This window comes from Anolis sagrei, chromosome 4, assembly GCF_037176765.1.
Source record: "Anolis sagrei isolate rAnoSag1 chromosome 4, rAnoSag1.mat, whole genome shotgun sequence".
NCBI classification, from domain to species: Eukaryota; Metazoa; Chordata; class Lepidosauria; order Squamata; family Dactyloidae; genus Anolis; species Anolis sagrei.
Window position 1 is genome coordinate 184,777,020 of NC_090024.1, and position 19,580 is coordinate 184,796,599.

Sequence of the window (19,580 nt, forward strand, 5' to 3'; positions counted from 1 at the left end):
GGGTTAAACTGCATTAACCCCAGGCGCACATACATTCCAACTTACTTTGCAGATTGGGATGGTGAAGTGGGAAGTGAGCCAAGAATTTTCACAATTTTGTAGGAAATGTGGCAGAAAATGATCATTTGATTTATCACAATTGTGCTGAGACCCTGTTTAATATAATCAGTTGTGCAGTTGATATAAAGGGAACAATTGTTAACCTTGTGAAACCCTTAGGGTGTCCCTACAGCAAGCTGATTCAACTGAAGAGAAAGGTTCAGAGATTTGACTGATAGCTTTGCTGTGTATCAATTTCTTCTCAAAATCATTTTTCCTTTGCCAGTGTATATTGACAAGTCTAACATTCAGAATACAACCTGAGTATTCCTTGTCTGAAACTGCAAATAGCTCCCAAACCTAAAATGGTCTACAAGGATGGCTGAGATAGTGATGGTTCAATATACACAAAAAAATGTCCATGCACAAAATAATACTGTATAAAACAATCATCAGGCTATGTGTACATTTTTCTTTTGTGTCAGGAGCGACTTGAGAACCTGCAAGTTGCTTCTGGTGTGTGAGAATTGGCTGTCAGCAAGGACGCTGCCCAGGTGACACCCAAATGTTTATACCATCCTATGGGAGGCTTCTCTCATGTCCCTGCATGAGAAGCAGGAGCTGACAGACTGGAGCTCACCCTCTTCCCTGGATTCAAACCGCCGATCTTTCGGTCAGCAATACTGCCTACACATGGGTTTAACCCATTGTGCCACTGGGGGCTCCGTATGTGTATATGAAGCACACAAATAATACAATCATCTGGCTATGTGTATGTCAAACACATGAATTGTGTGTCTAGACTTCAATCCATCTTCAGAGGTGCATCTACACTGTAGAATTAATGCAGTTTGACACCACTTCAACTGCTATGGCTTAATGCTATGGCAGACATGGTTCAAGATCTTGTAAAAGTATAACCCCTAAGAGTCCATCTCATTGAGCCATGGCAGTTAAGGTGATGTCAAACTGCATTAGATGTACGGTGTAGGTTCTCCTCTAGCCTCTCGTGGACTTCGTGTCCTTGCACTGCAGCCAATCAGGGCACGGCCTCGAGGATGTTTTAGGATTACTCCGAGGATCAGCAAAGGGACAACGCTGGTAGGCAATTAGCCAATGGGCAAGGTGCTCTTCAAAGTGGGGTGATGCTGCCCAGCTAGAGAATCTGACGGGGGGAGGCTCTTGCCGCGGGGAGCCAATCAACGACTGCAGTGCGGAAACGGACAAGGCGTTAACCCAATGAGAAAAAAGAAGCCGGGAGCGTTGGACGAATGGGGGAGAAGCTACCAAGAGAGGCAGGTTGTTGATCGAAGGTGGGTGAGATTGGCGTTTCCGGCAGCCAGTGACGTTGACATACCTGGTCGGCTTGGGCCAATGAGGGCGCGGGTGGGCGGGACGGGCCCGCCCCTGAAGCTTGAGGAGAGAGTTTCCTAGCGATTGTTGTTGTGAGCGGCGGCGGCGGAGATGGAGCGGGCGAGTTTGGCGCGGGTCGGGGTCTTGCTGCTGCTCTTGGCGGGGGCGCCGGCGCTGCTTGGCGGACGGGAGCTCCGGTTCGGGGAGGGGAGGCTGCGGGCCCGGCGGGGGGCCCAGGAGGGCCGGCCTGAGGCGGAATGCGGCCCGCGGGACGGAGGCTTCTCCTTGGAGGCGCTGAGCAACAACACCCACAAGGTGAGCGGGAGGCAAGGGTGGGGGAGACGGGCCTGAAGAGCATGAGACTTCGGTGCCTTCCGTTCTGTGGTGTCCTTCAAAGGGGCGTCTACACTTAAGAATTAACGCGGTTCGACACCGCTGCAGCTGCCCTGCCTCAAGGCTATGAAATCTAAGGAATTACTATTCACAGGGTCTTGGGTCTTCTCTGCCAGAGAGGCCACAAACCACAAATCCCAGGGTTTGCTTTGATACCGCTTTAAATGCCATGGCTCAAAGTTATGGCAGCCTGGGAATTGTAGTTTCACAAGGTCTTGAGCTTCCTTCGCGGTCTCTATATTTATTTATTTATTTACGACATTTATATGCCGTCCACCTCACCCCAAAGGGGACTCAGAGCGGCTTACAAGTTATATGTAAATACAATATATTATATTATTTACATAGCACCATATTAGTAACATGCATTCCCATATTGTACTATACCAGTATACTGTAATATTATTAGTAATATGACATGTAATATGAAATATATAATTATTATATTGTATTATTATTAGTATTATATTGTATTACATTATAATATTATCAACTATATTATAATATGCTAGCCGTCCCCTGCCACGCGTTGCTGTGGCCCAGTCTGGTGATCTGGAAAATAAAGTAATGGTTTCTAATATATGTAATTCCTTTATGCTTGAGGGTAAACAGTATTCCTTGTTGTTTCTATGTCGGTGTTGATGTGGAGAGTGTCTGGTTTGCCTACTCTGGAACATGCGACATAGAATTGTCCTTCTTTAGGGGTCCCTTTCAAATCTATAACACTATATCTCGCTCTGTGTGTGAATCATATCAATCTATCTATATCTATGTCTGGATGGCTCTTTGTCAGGACGACTTTGATTATATTTTCTTGCCCTCATGAAGGGAGTTGGATTGGATGGCCTTAAGTATTTTCTGTTGGTCATGGGGTTCTGTGTGGGAAGTTTGCCCCGATTCTGTCGTTCGTGGGGTTCAGAATGCTCTGATTGTAGGTGAACTGTGAATCCCAGTGACTACAACTCCCAAATGTCAAGGTCTACTTCCCCCAAACTCCACCTGTGTTCATATTTGGGCGTATTGAGTGCTCATGCCAAGTTTGGTCCAGATCGATCATTGTTTGAGTTCACAGTGCTCTCTGGATGTAGGTGAACAACAACTCCCAAACTCAAGGTCAATGCCCACCAAACCCTTCTAGTGTTGTCTGTTGGTCATGGGAGTTCTGGTGCCAAGTTTGGTTCAATTCCCTCGTTGATGGAGTTCAGAATGCTCTTTGATTGTAGGTGAACTATAAATCCCAGCAACTACAACTCCCAAATGACAAATTCATACTTTTTGAGTGATGGCCATTTCTTGTGTTGTGAGATGTTTTGTTGCCAAATTTGGTGTGATTTCGTCCATTGGTTCTTTTGTTTTTAAGGAACTCATTATGCACAGAGCATTTTTTATATATAGATTATTATATTATTGTACTACATTATAATATTATTGTATATAAATATATATGAACTATACATCCTAGGATTGAGTTGTATCAGTTCAATGTGGTGACAAACTGCATTAATTCAACAGTGTAGATCAGTTATAGGCAAACTTGGGCCCTCTGGGTGTTTTGGACTTCAACTCCCATCATTCCTAACAACCTCAGGTCCCTTCCTTAAGCGGCTGAGGGGGAAAAGGAACAGGCCTGAGGTTATTAGGAATGATGGGAGTTGAAGTCCAAAACACCCAGAAGGCCCAAGTTTGCCCATAACTGATATAGATGCACATTCAATTCAGCTTGAGAGTGACAAGGAAGATGCTGTCTCTGAGCATGTGCAGAATGCCTCTTAATAATCTCTCTGTCACTTCAAGTATGGCATAGGAGTTTCAGCAATCGTCTATGGGTGCACCTGCAGTGTTGAATGGATACAATCTGAAACCATTTCAACTGACATGGCTCAGTGCTATCAAATGATGGGAGTTGTAGTTTTACGACAGCTTGAGTCTTCACTGGCAAAGAGGGTTGATGTCTCACCAAAGTACAAACTCCCACAATTCCACGGCAGTTTAAGTGGCTTCAAGCTGTATTGAGCCATGGCATTAAAATCGGTTTTTAGTAGTGTTAAACCGCATTAATTAGACAGTGTGGATACACCCTACAATTCTAGAGATCTGGATTAGAATCCCCACTTGTTCATGGAAATCTTCTGGGGTGATTCTGGGTAAATCATCCACTCTCAGTCCCAGAAGCTTCCTTAAGGAACACAAAATACAACAAAAGATACACATTAGACATTCGGTAGGAGCTCCCTGTGGTGCAATGGGTTAAACCCTTGTGCTGGCAGAACTGCTGATTGACAGGTCTGCGGTTCGAATCCAAGGAGCGAGGTGAGCTCCCATTTGTCAGCTCCAGCTTCTCATGGGGGACATGAGAGAAGGCTCCCACAGGATGGTAGAACATCCAGGCACAATGGGTTAAACCCTTGTGCCGGCAGGACTGCTGACCGAAAGGTCTGCAGTTCGAATCCGGGGAGCAGGGTGAGCTACCGTCTGTCAGCTCCTGCTTCTCATGTGGGGACATGAGAGAAGCCTCCCACAGGATGGTAAAACATCCGAGCATCCCCTGGGCAATGTCCTTGCAGGTGGCCAATTCTCTCATGCCATAAGAAACTTGCAGTTTCTCAAGTTGCTCCTGGCACAAAAAAAGAAGATATTCAGTGCCTATTCCTCTTGAATCAGCTGACAGGTTTCCTAGGCCAGGTGACTTGCATTGCTCAGATAAGGTTTGAACCCAAGTGGCGCTCACTGCAAGAATTAAACATTGGTAATATGCGACACAAATAAGCATGTACGCTTTTGAGTGGACAGCCTGACGTACTTGTGAGGAAAGAATGGGGAAGAGCCACACCTTCAGAGCCAGGGAATATAATGACTTTGGAGCTAAGTCAAGACAGACTGACACTCTTTGGCACTTGAGTGCTATTCTTCCTAGGAAGCCAACAGGAATGTGCATTTAAATTGAGGGAATGGCAGAGTTCTCCAACCTAGTTAGCTTTTCAGCCATAGGGTGCACCAACACTGTACAAGTAATGCAGATTGACACCACCTTAACTGAGGAGCCCCCGGTGGCGCAGTGGGTTAAACCCCTGTGCCGGCAGGACTGAAGACCGACAGGTCGCAGGTTTGAATCCGGGGAGAGGCGGATGAGCTCCCTCTATCAGCTCCAGCTCCTCATGCGGGGACATGAGAGAAGCCTCCCACAAGGATGATAAAGACATCAAATCATCCAGGTGTCCCCTGGGCAACGTCCTTGCAGACGGCCAATTCTCTCACATCAGAAGCGACTTGCTCCTGACACGACAAAATACAAACAAACAAACAAACAAAAACACCTTAACTGCCATGACTCAGTATTATGGAATCCTAGGAGCTCTAGTTTTACAATGTCTTCGTCTTTGTCTGCCAAAGAAACTCACCTAACAACTCCCAGGATTCCATAACATTGAACCAAGGCAGTTAAAGTGATGTGAAATTGTATTGCTTCTGCAGTGTATATGCACCCTCAGAGCTGGTTAGAAGCATTTAAAAATGCAAAAGATCTCAGTGTGTGACATCTAGTTCACCCTGAAAAGATTTTCTTTATCCATTCTGAGGATTACTGGCACTTAGAGGGATATGAACTGGTTTTGAGCTTACCACTGTCTTCATTAGCCTGTGTTTTGTGTTAAAAGCCGATGGGCACTATTGGCTTTCATGTGAATGGCTTATCCTAAAGTAGCGAGACTCTGGAATTCGTTGGATGTGACTGGCAAGTGAGGAAGCCAGCTGCTACAGGATAGGTGTGCACAAATCTAAATTTTGGTTGCTCAGGTTACCTAGCTTTTCTGAGTGTTCAACTCCCATTGTGTTTTACAGCCAGTGTTTGTTGGACATGTTGGCAAAACATGTCTTGTCCAGTGAGCATGGATTGTGAAGGCCATTCTATAGGAAATACCTTCAGACTAGTTTCGCTTGATTGTCAGCATTTAGTGACAAGGCAGGGGAGTTCACCTGAATCCACCCAGCATGCAAGTGATCTACAATTTTAGAGTGCTATATTTCTATAGAGCTGCTGAAAATTGATTTAGGGATGGCATAATAAACACTTTTGAATTGCAAGTGGTGTTCATAATGTTGCTTCCTGAATGTTGCTGTTCTTGTTGTGTGCTTCCAGGTTATTTGGCGACCTTGAGGCTGAGAGTGTGTGACATGCTCAGGGTCAGCCAGTGGGTTCCCATGGCTGAGTGGGGATTGAAACCCTGGTCCCCAGTGTCTTAAAGTGCATTTACCCTGTAGAATTAATGTAGTTTGACACACTGTTTAATTGCCATGGCTCAATGCTGTAGGACCCTGAGTTTGATGTGTTCTAGGAGAGAGAAGGCTAAAGATCTTGTAAAACTACAAGTCCCATGATGCCATAACATTGAGCCCTGGCAGTTAAAGTGATGTCTAAACTGCATCAATGCTGCAGTGTAGATACATCTTCTGTCCAATGGCCAAACCACTACACCACACATAAATTCAATTAATACAATTAATAGTAATTAGCTGTGGCAGATTAAGTCAATAGTTCCCACCCTTTGGCTGTCCAAACTTCATCTCCCAGAACTCCCAACTGTTGGCCCAAGCTCACTGGGATATCTGGGAGTTGAAGTCGAGAACATCTGGACAACCAAAGTTTGTGAACCACTGCTCTAAGCAGAATGTTGGTGTCATAAATAGATTTCACTGTTCTCCTAATTAACAAGGAGCAGAACCACAGAGACTGTTAATCTCCTACTTACATATCAAACTGCTATTGTCAGAAATTGCCTGAAATTGATAGTAAAACATGCCCTTTTACTATCAATCCTTCATGTGGAGAGCATTGCCCCTACTAACACTATGACTTGCCAACCAGCCTTGTCAGGTGGAAACCAACCCTTGGCTAGATGGCTTCAGTTATTGTTGAGTCAAATGCATTTCCTCATTCTTCTTAGCTATCATCGCCTGCTGCGAAAATCTTTGGAATCTTGAAAGAAAAACTTGAGTCCTTTAGTTATAGAAGGTGTTTAAATCTAATCTTGCTACTTAATTAACTCGGCTTCCTGTTTTTGAAGAATTATTGTTAACCTCTCTTTTCTTAAAATTTAATTCGGATTAAGTTGAACACCTGACTCCCATTTTTACTTTTCAATTTATCTTATGTTAGGATTAGTCTATTATCTTTTGATTAAATCTTTGATACTGATATAGCCCCCCCCCCCCCCCCCCACACACACACCTTGCATTCAATCAACATTCTTGTTCACATTCCCAGTAGCTCTTACTTTGACCATTTCAATATCCTTCTGCTTTTGGCTTCTTATGTCTTGTCTCAAACCACTTTCCTCTATCTTGCTACAGCCTCCCATTGTCTGTCTCGACTGAAGGGCTAGGGAAAAACAATGAAATAAAAGCTTCCTGCCATTTTTCTGGGGAAAGAAATCAGACCAAACTTTTTCAACTTTTTTTGTTTATTTCCTTCAAAGTATTCACAGAAATTCTTAGACTACTGTTGCTTTGATTTTTTGTGCAGTCTTTACTGTAATGAATGGATGAATAGATGCTCCCAGTGAAAAAAATTGTTGGTAGTTCTCCCAGATGTAGAACCAAATACTTTGGGGTGGCCTGCTCTTGAATTCTTCTGGTTCACATGTTCTGTTCTGTTTACTGTTAACAATGAGGGCCCTTCCACAAATCTCTATATCCCAGAATATCAAGGCAGAAAATCCCACATTATTTGAGTGTGGACTCAGAGCCCTTCCTCACAGCCCTATATCCCAGGATATCAAGGGAGAACATCCCATATTATCTGAGTGTGGACTCAGATAACCTAGTTCAAAGTAGATAATGTGGGATTTTCTGCCTTGATATTCTGTGATAGAGGGCTATGTGGAAGGGCCCTGAGTGGTATAGTGAATACACATGTTAATGGAAATGAAGCACTGAGGCTATTAATTAAACCGGAGGCCCTTCCACATAACTTCAAAACTTACCACTCTGCCAGTGATTATGATCTCATTACCCATCTTACTGACACTGAATTTCACATTCATTATAGGCGTCCTTTAATGCTTTTGTTGTTTTGTTCTTCTGCATTGATGTGCCCCTTCATGATGCCTCGTAATCTCTCCACTTTTCTAGTGCTCTTACCCATAGGTAACCACAAGCTGTGTTTTCTTATTCTACCTATTCTTCCTTGCTGTCCTTAATATTGAACTTCTCTATTCGATCTAATGTCTGTTTAGCTTCTTCTGAACCTGTGTAACATGAGCTTACACTCTTTCCTCCTTCGATGTCTGTTTTATCTTAAGCTGATAAAAGTGGGGTGTTCAGGCCTTTTTTTAAAAATGCAGAATGCCTTTGTAACTGAAATAATAGTTATCATATGTTACCTTCAGGTATGGGGTTTTTAAAACATTTTTCCCAAAGAAAAAAGTGGGGTTTTTTTTGGATAAGAGAAACACTCTACTTTATTTTTGCTTCACTTGCTTACTCTGTTTTCGAAAAGCTTCACTTCACTGCTAGTTGTCTTTCTACCTCCAAAAATTAGTTTCCTTTTGCACATGTAAACATATTCATAAACATTTTGGACAAATTGCTACCCCCATTTATGTTATATTTTGTACTAAGGTAGTGGATGTCTTGCCGGAACTTCCCCTTTTTGTATGTATTCTAGGACTAATAAATAGACTGTCTTGACTGAGTCAAAGGCTTTTAAATGTCCTTTAACCATATTTTCAGGAAGGACCAGATTATTATTGGTGTAATCTTGTAGTCTTTCAGTGTTATCAAGAGACACAAAGGGAGATTTACAGGTCATTTTAGCTGCATTATGTTGTTATTAATATTATTCCTTTCATGATGCAAAGAGCCTAGAGCATTTCCAGCAAATGGCAATTCAGTCTCTGCCACCATGAAGGAAACCTCCTTTCCTTCATTGGTCCCATTATAGAGCTGCTGTTGCGATTAAGAAGTCTTTTATAATGTTTAATTTAATCTGCATTCCTATAACATAAAATCCATAGTGCTATCCTTTAGGTCAGCAGAGAATAAGTTACTATCCTTTTCCATGCAACAGCCAGTTTCCTCTTGTCTTCTCTTCCCCAAGGTAAACATACCTAGTTCCTTCAACCCTTCCTTGTATTGTTTTTATATTGCTGACAATCTTCATTGCTGTTTTCTAAAATTATTGCAGTTTGTCTTTAGTCTTCTTAATGTACATTGCCTGGAGCAAGACACAGTATTCCAGGTGTGGACTGATTAGTACAAAACAAAGTAGAATTATTATTTATATATCAGTTGGCCTTGGATGCAAGGTGCTTAAGTTTCTCCCTCTTTCCATAGCTCAAGATTCAGCATTTTTACATGAGGTTTAATATTTTTATATACTCAACTGTTCATCTTTTTCCCCCTTATCCTTTAAACGTATTCTGCTCTGAAATGTTTGTGTTAAACCATAATTCCATCAATATTACATTTCTATATAGCAGTAACTGAAAATAGGGAGAGTTTGATAATCACATCAGCAAGATGATTTTATGTTGTTGTAATCTTCTGTAAGAAAGATTATAAAGGCCACATTTCTTTTACTTGGGACAGAAATCTTTTTTTTGTAGATAGTAGCTGCTGTGTATTGGTTTAAACAGTTCTATATAATATTACAGTAATGAAAAGAAGCTGTGATAGCAATAGCTACTGGTACATCAGAGAGAAAATGTTTATTGTATTGCTATAATGAAACGAAAGATTAAGAAGATGCTGCTGGATTTAGCTAAACTTAAACATGAAATCTGTTATGATGATTTCCTATATGAAATGCTTAAACCTCCAGAGCTTAATGGCTTGCTCCTTATGCAACTAGGAATATTTCATCATTTTGTGCATGGGGAAGTTGTGATCCTTTGTAAGTGCTCAACACTAATTGGTCTCTGCTATTTAGTTTAGTTGGAATAGTGTGGAGTATTCCAGGAACATGTTCAGAATATGTTCTTTGAAACAAACAGACTCCAAGATTTGAATGGCATCTCGAAACCAAAATATAGTTGTGCCTGTAAATATCGATTTTCTATCTCATCATCCACAGCTTGAAAAAACAAACTTGAGCTTGCCATTTTATATAAGGGGCAACCCCCCCCCCCCCAAATAGTAAAATCCATGGGCACTCAAGTCCTATTATACGCAGTGGTATAATAAAAAGGAGTGTTCCTTACATAAAATGATAAAATTAAGATTTGTTTTTGGATTATCTTTTTTGAAAGGCATATTTTCAAGCTGGTGGTTAATTCCAAATCCTAGCAGATAGCAAGAGCCCCTCTGCATGAGGGCCTTAATAGTGCAACACTGGAAAGACCAGAAATGCAAGTGTGTATATCATGGACCTCCACTGGTGCATTCCAGGTGCAGGAATTTGGAGTAAACCTCAAAGCTTCCTGGCCTTAAGCGCACTCATTTTTGAGTAAAATTGTAACTTTCAAGGAGTCCTTTTACTCAAGAAGTCTAGAGTCAACTTACTTATGCCATACTAACTCAGTGTTGTTGCTTTGTTAGCTAATATGCCAAAAATGACCAAACTTAAATTGCTACACATTTCTAATTAAATACCATATTTTAAAAGAATCTTTACTAAGGCTTTGCTGATTGATGAAATCCATCAGTCATAGAAAATGCCAGAATGCCTTGTTTAACAGTCTCTTGCGCCCAGCTCACAAGGCATTCCCCATTTTTTTAGTGCAGTTTTAAAATAAACACATTTCATAAGAGCTTGGCATCTCAGCAAGAAGAGTGTGCAATTGTTTTGCTGTGATGTCTGTCTGTGAAAGAATAGATGGTGTCTGTTGGAGATCAGAAAGCCAGCATTAGCTGTGACTGGGCTTTTGCACGTTTAACATGGAATAAAATTCAAAATTACTGCAGTTTGGGCAGCCCTTTGACTGCATATTCAGTTAATCAAGTAATGTTGTCTTCTTGTCTCAGAGAACATTCCCTCCTGCAGATGTACGAGGCTGGTTTTTCCCGGCTGAACAACATCTAGGTATATCTGAGTGAGGGAGAGATGTCAGTATGTTCTTGTAATGGATACGGAATAATGATTTTTTTGCTGAGTTCATAAAACAATCAGGATCTAGTTTTAATGTTTAATGCCACATAACCAAAACAAATAGACAAAAACAATGTTACACGGCCTATACATATCTTAAGGGAGATTCTCACCAAAAGGACTTAAACTGATGCATATGATTGGGAGAATATTTACTGAAGAGAATTGCTAGTCTTTAAAACCAGGCCTTGTTTTGTTCTTTGGTATTCTGTACATGCTTTCTTGAAGAGAATATCAGAAAAACTGTTTATCACATTTGTAGAATGCCATATGATAATGACACATGTTTACCACAGTAGCTTTAACAGAGCTTTCAGTGGTATAATCTGATTCTCAACAGAGAGATTTTGCCATATTTGTCATTTGTCCACTCCTCACTTCAAAAGAACTTATTTTATTTTTCAGTATGCCATGCTTGTTGAAATCTTGCCACAAGTTCTTATTCCAAATAGTATTTCTTGGTTGTGGGTTCTGTATTTGAAGCTTGCTTATGTGCCAAAATTCTGCTGGCATTATGTGAGTGCTGTGCGGGAACATACAAAAGCAGACTGAAAACTTGACAAAGGTCTGCAGTGGGAATTTAGTTCCTTTATCAGCAGATCACTTGCTTTATTTCAACGGTGTCGGAGAAAAAAAAAACAGGCTTCGTTTTTCTTCTGTGAAATGGTAGAGATCTGTACTGGAACTGGGTGGCATATCCTGAAAAAACATGCTAAAGTAGCCTTAGTCTTCATGCCGGTTTGACAAAATTGAAATGAATCCGTTTAGTATTTTCTGTCTTTGTTAAAAGGTGAGGTAGAAAAAGATCTTCTAGGGAATATCCGACCATTGCATTTTCTGAGAGATTAACGTGTCTCCAAAACATTAGTCCTAGAGTACTTGAAACACTAACAAAGTTATTTTGAGCTAAGCCCAATTAATCAGATACAACTGTTCCACAAAAGCGTATGCCATAATAAAATTGTTCATCCCAGTGCCATAATATTGTTTTACCTTTTGCTAATTATACTAAACTAGCTGTCCCCTGCCACGCATTGCTGTGGCCAAGTCTGTTGATCTGGAAAATAAAGTAACGAGAAAGTGTTGACATATGTAATGTCTTGATGCTTGTGGGTAAACAGTATTTATTGCTGTTTCTTTATCAGTGTTGATGTGGAGAGTGTCTGGTTTGCCCGCCCTGGAACATGCAACATATCATTGTCCTTCTTTAAGGGTCCCTTTCAAATCTATGATACTATATCTCTCTGTGTGTGAATCATCTCTATCTATCTATCTATCTATCTATCTATCTATCATCTATGGCTGGATGGCTCTTTGTCAGGAGGGCTTTGATTATGTGTTCTTTCCCTGATGAAGGGAGTTGGATTGGATGGCCTTAAGTATTTTCTCAAGGGGGTTCTGTATGAGAAGTTTGCCCTGATTCTGTCGTTCATGGGGTTCAGAATGCTCTTTAATTGTAGGTGAACTGTGAATCCCAGTGACTACAACTCCCAAATGTCAAGGTCTACTTCCCCCAAACTCCATCTGTGTTCATACTTGGGCGTATTGAGTGCTTGTGCCAAGTTTGGTTCAAATCCATCATTGTTTGAGCCCACAGTGCTCTCTGGATGTAGGTGAACTACAACTCCCAAACTCAAGGTCAATACCCACCAAACCCTTCTAATGTTTTCTGTTGGTCGTGGGAATCCCGTGTGGCAAGTTTGGTTCAATTCCATCATCGGTGGAGTTCAGAATGCTCTTTGATTGTAGGTGAACTATAAATCCCAGCAATTACAACTCCCAAATGACAAAATCATAATGTTTTGAGTGATGGTCACTCCTTGTGTTGTGAGACGTTTTGTTGCCAAATTTGGTGTGATTTCGTTCATTGGTTCTTTTGTTTTTAAGGTACTCATTATGCACAGAGCATTTTTTATATATTGATGTTGGAGTGAACTTAAAATCTCATTGAGCTAATTCTCAGTATTTTCTTAGGTCATGGAAAATAGAATTCTATAATGTAGGAAGGCTATTTCACAGCAGACATTGGAATATCCTAGAATATAGATTCTACCAAAATATATGTATGTATAGCTTTAGTTGCAGTGTTGCAAGCACATATTGTAGTAAAATAAATATGTAGGATGGTCGGAACGAATCCGTATTCGCTACTTTTTAGCCAATTGATCAATCAGTTCCCCCCTCTCTTCTCTTTCATTATGCTGTAAAATGTGTTTTGGAAAGAAGGTGATGGGCATAAGTAGTCAGCTTGTTTTCTACATGCTTCAGTGTAACATTTTGTTTGGCAATTGGGTCTTACTGAATGGATCTTTTATGGTGAGTGTTGTGCAACTGTTCTTAAGTGGAGAAGAGGAAAAACACAGAGGTGGGATGATAATGTCGGATGAATATCTGTGACAGTGGTGTGGAACAGAAAAAAGGCATATGTAGTCTGTGCAAGAAGGGTAGAGCATCATTTTGACCATTGAGAGTCCATAATTGTATAGATAAGAAGTATACTTCTAAAGAAGAGACCAACAATGTAGTTGACTTATAAAGGGAAGGCAATCTCTTTAAAATACCATTTGAACTGTGACGAAGGTCCTCATAGCTCTATCAATGTTCAGATAACAGTTTTGGTTGTCTTGTTTGGAGTATGGCACCCTAGCTAACACCTTTATTATTGATTGGGATCATGTTAGCGTGGGCAGAATAGTTCTTTCTTTAGCATGATTGAAGAAACCCAAGCTCTTCAATGCTTGTGGTTTTGTGGAGCAGGATAATGTCTCCATACCATATTACTTACAAAAAAGAAAAAATATTTTGGGGAATTGGATAGACCTGTACTGGTGTCCTTTTGACTCACCAGTGGCAGATGGCTTTTCACAGACACAGTTGGCAATACTTGCTATATAATTAAAGTCAAGCACTTTGAGCCTGGCAGCAGCACAACCATGTATCTGGCTCAGGATGCAATTTAGGGATTAAATAAGTTGTCTATGCTTGCGCCACAATGCAGATATTTAGCACTTTATCGTATTGTGCTATGTACGTAAATAGGTAATAATGCCAATTAAAGTCATTTCAATTCCAAGTTGTAAAAAAGTGAAACATGGGACAGTCAAAAAGAGGTGAATGGTTCTATAGGGTGCCATAGATAAGTTGATTAGGGAGTTAAAATAAGTACCTAGCATTCAATCTTTCATTTTTGGGAAGGCATGCCAGTGAGAACCAGTGTGGCATAGTCGTTTTGAGTGTTGGACTATGAGTCTGAAGACCATGGTTAGAATCCACACTTGGCCATGGTTATATATTAGAAATGCCTTCCAATGCTAAAGATGCCTAACTTTTAAATAATTGCCTTGTTTACTCACAGTGGTATGAAAACTGTTCAGGAACATGTTATGGTTATTTCAAAGAATATCAGTGTTACACTGGTATTTTTTTTTTTTGCAGCAAATACATCTAGTTGTGGAAGGATTCATAATACTTATTTTGGTGTGTACATGAACATGAATATTTCTGATACTTGCCTTGAAATGTTGACTAGATTAGACTTGTCAGATGCACGTATATACATGTGTGTGTGTGTGTGTGTGTGTGTATTTATTTATTTCAAGGCAATTTTTCAGATTTGGCAAGTATTCCAAGGCAGCTTGTCCAAGATATGAAACAGTAACTGAAACTGATAAAAATTATTTTACCCATTCGAAGATAGATGCATTGCATCACATCCACACAATATATTGCTCCCAAAAAACCTTCTGTGAGTTTCCCTAGGCAATTTTAACATTGGTTCTACTCCAAATTTAAGCTGGGTTAAGATTCATCATGGTGATCCCATAAGCTAATGCAACATCTTTACTATCAAGTGATTTATCATTTTTGTTAATACTCATGGAAAAGGAATTCTAATGTATAAGTACAACACTGTCTGTAAATTAGGAAAAATGAATGATTTTCCACCCAAGGAAAAGGAACTTTCCATTCTTTCTTCCTGCTTTGAACATAGCCATGCACATTGTGGAGTGCTGAAAATCTGTAGTATGTGCATGTATTACAGCAATATACCACAAACTATTTTTTTTCCAAATATGCCAGGGATCAGTATTATATTGTTTCCCACCTGTAGAATTGTTTCTTTCTTTCTTGAAAACTTGGCAGGGCCTGGCATGCAGTGGCTTGAAAATCAAACCAGAGACCGCTACTTTGAGCAGCACTGCATTACCACATCCCTCCTGTTTTTAAATATCATACATACATCATCATTTAACAGCATACACAGGTGTTAAGTTGATTAGGGAGTTACATGTTGGCACAGTGGTGTCTTTTAAGATAACTTAAACTCCATCTATTCTACCCCGAGCTTCTTGGAGAAGGGGTGCTAATGTGTTAATTGTTAATTACTTAATTAGTTAAATAGTCCCCAGTTTGATGGCTTGACTTTTCATGAGGTGGTCAGTGCCCACAAAACCTGGCTCAATAAACTTGTCAGGCAGGTTTTTCTGAATCTAAGCAGGCTTCCTGGAACACTAAAACTTCCTTGTCACTTAATAAGCATTTGAATGAGTGGACACCCATTTACCTACTTTGCTGTGGCAGAATTATTATTTTTTACTTCAGCAAATATATCTTTCTCCAACAACCGTTTTCTGGTTAGTACTAATAGGAGGGGCTTATGGTGGTAAAAGAAAGGTTCATCCTTTTATACTTCTGTGACCCTGCATCCAAAGCCAAGTTTAATTTGGAGGGGCTTATGGTGGTAAAAGAAAGGTTCATCCTTTTATACTTCTGTGACCCTGCATCCAAAGCCAAGTTTAATTTCTGCTGACTTACAGGTCAAAAGTAAAGAGGAACTTGGGGATGGGGTGGGGAGGAAGATAGAGATTAAGCACCTCTTTCTGACCCTTGGAAGTCAGATTCAAGATTGGGAGTTCCATGATTGCCTCTGATTGTGTGGTTATGCGTATAGCTGAATTAATCAAAAGATTCACCTGTTTTGCTTATAGAAATTCAGTTTTGTTCTGCTGATGAGATGTTTATTGGCCATACTCACATTAAATTTGGATTTTTTGTATATAAAATATAGAAGCATTACATAAATTTCAAAAAGGTTGGAGAGTTTGTTTTGTAATATAATATAAAATGCATTTTTTATTATTTTTATTATTTTTATTTATTTATTATTATTATTCTTGAAAGGCAGGGAATTGCTATGTTTTTCCCCCCTTACTCTTGCTATCATCCCATTTTTTTCTTGCAAAATGAAAGAATAATGATCTTGGATACATCTGTTAGCCCTACCACCGGAGGATTGTTTAGGGCTCTTTATATATGTGTAGCCAGTATGTAATTTTCTTGGCAAGTCTTTCTTGCAATCCTGCAGTTATTTATTAATTAGTATCGCTACATCATTTTTTTCAGTGCAGTGGCATTCAGAGTACCAACTATGCAGCTGGAGAGGAAAAGGTTTTTCTCTAAAGGTCTCTGCAGTTACATTTGTGTTGTTTGCTAGCACACAGCCAAGAACAGAACATTATAGAGGAAGACATTAAGGATGTTTGGTCTGAGGCTCAGCCTCTGGGTTCATATTCAAGGGTGTGTGCACTCCTGGGTTTCTTGTGGATTTAAGGAGGTATAGCATTTGCTTTTTTCCTTTGTGACTTTTTTTTCAGCGGAAGAAAAAGCTAGACTTTCATTCTCTTCAAGTTTTTCTGTTACCCCAGCATTTTTATTTACCATAGTCTACTTTGACTTTTTTTTTTGGTAACTCTTTATAATGCTGGTGTTTACATCATATTGACTGGTCACATGACCTAGTACTTACATGTGGTCTATTTGTGACAGTGATTTGTGTCCATTGGCCATGATAGCTGCTATCCTGGCTTTGAAGAAGGACATTTGGTTATACTATCCACTCTACTTGGAAGGAAATGGCTTGACATTTGACACTTTAGGGTTGTGCTGTGAAAGCTAGCTCTCCTGCGACAGGCACTTCGGTTCGCATAACCAGAGCTCCACTGTTTATGCAACTTTGCAAGATTTCTGTGCTGCCTCTGTTGTGACTGATGTCTTCAGCAGCTAGCAGTTGATTGTTTCTAGTCTTGAAGAATTAACAGTGCAGATCTCTTCTTTAGATGAGCCTTGGTATCAGACCTTTCCTAGACGGCCTTTTCCCATGACTGTCACTTTGGTAAGGAATTCTAGGAGTTACTGATCAACAACATAATGTGAGCCACACGACAAATGCTTTTATGGGCAGGGCTCTCTGTATGATTCAGAGGTAACTCATGGTCTGGAAAGACTGATTTTGTTGTTTGCTCTAGTTACCATGATAAGTTAGGAAGGTAAGCTGCTAATGATTCTGTTTTATAAACTTTATGGTTGCTTGCAAAATAAAGTGCTAAACTGTGTTTTCTCATACTTTCACTGAATGCTAAATGGTTATCAGAAATCTATGTAAAGAAGAATCTTTGAATAAACAACATTGGTCTTTAAATGTCTGCTTTAGCATAGACCTATACTCTCCAGCTATTCTTTTGACATGCCATTACTGGTATTTTTAGGCTTGCAAGCTTCTTCTGCAAAGATAATTCTTAATAGAACTACTGTGGTTGCCATGTTTACGTAATTCAACATCTATATTACAGAGTTTGGTGCCAGTATCTCATTGTAGTTAGCACTGATCTCTTTAATATTGCAGCACTTCAGTTGTAATTAGATATTGGTTCCATTATTCTTGTTAGAGAGTTATTCTTTGATTAATCCTTAGTCTTTATACAGAAGTGAAGAAATGGAGTATTAGTCTTAACTGCAAGGAAATGAAGTTCTTGTCATTTTAGAATAAGGTAGGATTATTGCTATCACTTGGCTGCTGAGTAGACTATCTGTTCTTGCAGCTAGCAGCCTGATGGGTGATGTGATTAAAATACAATTTAATTCTCAGAATATATGAATCCCATAAATCAACTGTGCCTTGCCAAGATGTTGCTGAAACAGCTGCTTGCATCTTTGATCACACATCCTGCAAATATGCAACTACATGGAGTGACATGGGCATACTAGAATTTTGGACAGCTTTTTAATAGTCTTCTGTGTGAACAGAAGACTTTTAATAGTCTTTTGTGTGAATGGGGTATGGGTGTTATAGATAGATAGAATAATTATCTCATCTACATAAGCAGAGCTTAAAGGCAAAATTATTACACTGTAAATATTTGTAGAAATAATTCATATTACCAAAGATAGAGCAAGGGAAGACAGAGGAAAGAAATTGTTGTTTCCAAAGAAACAAAACAGACTAACATAGCTTGCTTTGTCTGTTATGTTTGTACTTTCATTCAGTTGCAAGGAGCCCCCAGTGGCGTAGTGGGTTAAATCCTTGTGTTGGCAGGACTGAAGACCGTCAGGTCTCAGGTTTGAATCTGGGGAGAGTGTGGAAGAGCTCCCTCTGTCAGCTCCAGCTCTCCATGTGGGGAAATGAGATAAGCCTCCCACAAGGATGGTAAAACATCAGAACACCCAGGCGTCCCCTGGACAATGTCCTTGCAGATGGCCAATTCTCTCACACAGAAGCAACTTGCAATTTCTCAAGTCACTCCTGACATGAAAAAAAAATCCAGTTGCAAAGCAAAATAAGGGGACACACACAGTCTTTTTAATAACTGTTCCTTGATACTGACTGACAAACCATTGATTTGCTTCTTAATTGAGTTCTTCAGCTATGATATGCAGTTTTCTGATTTTCGCTATTAATTGAGAGACTTCAAAGGAGGTCCTCACTGCATTTTCATTGTTTTGTTTCAAATTTCAATGTCGCTTTGCACAGATGCACCCTCACCAACATCATCAGTACTTCTATGTTTCGAATGCATCCAGTGATGCATCTTGAGGCTCAGCCAAAATGTGTGAAATTCACCATGATAGCATTGAAAAGCCATTTTACCCAACCATAACCAAATGCTTTTATTCATAGAATCTGAAGAAGAAACATGATTATTTCAACAATCCACTGTTATAATTCTACGTCTATCCAAACATTTACTCATACTGACTGATTCTGATTCTCTCTTCTCGCGAACACAGTCTTTCTTTTATATATGAGTTTCTTTAAGAAAATTCAGGATACACCTAGTCTGAAAATGTGGTGTCACAAAATGGACAAGATTAGAATGACTTCTGGCTGCACATGCATTAGCAAGAATGTCACATGCTTTCTTTTAGCTTCATTCACTTGTTTTCTTATTGCATGCAGAAGTAGCAAAAGCACCTTTTTGACTATCAATTATTTTCATAACTTTCAAATGACTTGAGATACTATAACGAAATTATACAAATTATGTCTATCCTACATGTCTGTAGGCTACAGGCTAAGAATCACTATTTAGAACACTATCATCATCACCACCACCACCACCACCATACATTATTTTTATTTTGCCCTATCTCCCCGCGGGGACTCAGGGCGGTGTACAACAGAAAAAATGGCAAACAATCAATGCCAGCAAGATGTAACAAATCAAATCATACATTGTTTACAACAGATTATAAGTTGTTTATATAATGAATGAATGGCAGCATACTGCGATTCTCAGTGGTGAAGATATAATAATATCTTGACCATGACAAAATTGTAGTTTCAATTCCTTCCTCACCCCAGATGGGGGAGAGGAGTTGGTATGACACTACTGAAAGAAGTGCTGATGAAGAGTGTGCTGTATTCAGTGATACTAAG

At 39.9% G+C, this 19,580-nt stretch overlaps 1 protein-coding gene across 2 annotated transcripts in view; it reads left to right on the top strand.

Annotated features, from left to right (window-relative positions):
* Positions 1–1,432: 1,432 nt before the first annotated feature.
* SORT1 (sortilin 1) overlaps positions 1,433–19,580 on the top strand; it is a 55,677-nt gene continuing 37,529 nt past the window's right edge. For both annotated transcript variants that reach the window (XM_060773231.2, XM_060773232.2), the window contains exon 1: positions 1,433–1,707. In XM_060773231.2, coding sequence (XP_060629214.2) covers positions 1,504–1,707 — 204 coding nt within the window. In that variant the 5' untranslated portion in view covers positions 1,433–1,503. The remainder of the gene's footprint in view (positions 1,708–19,580) is intronic.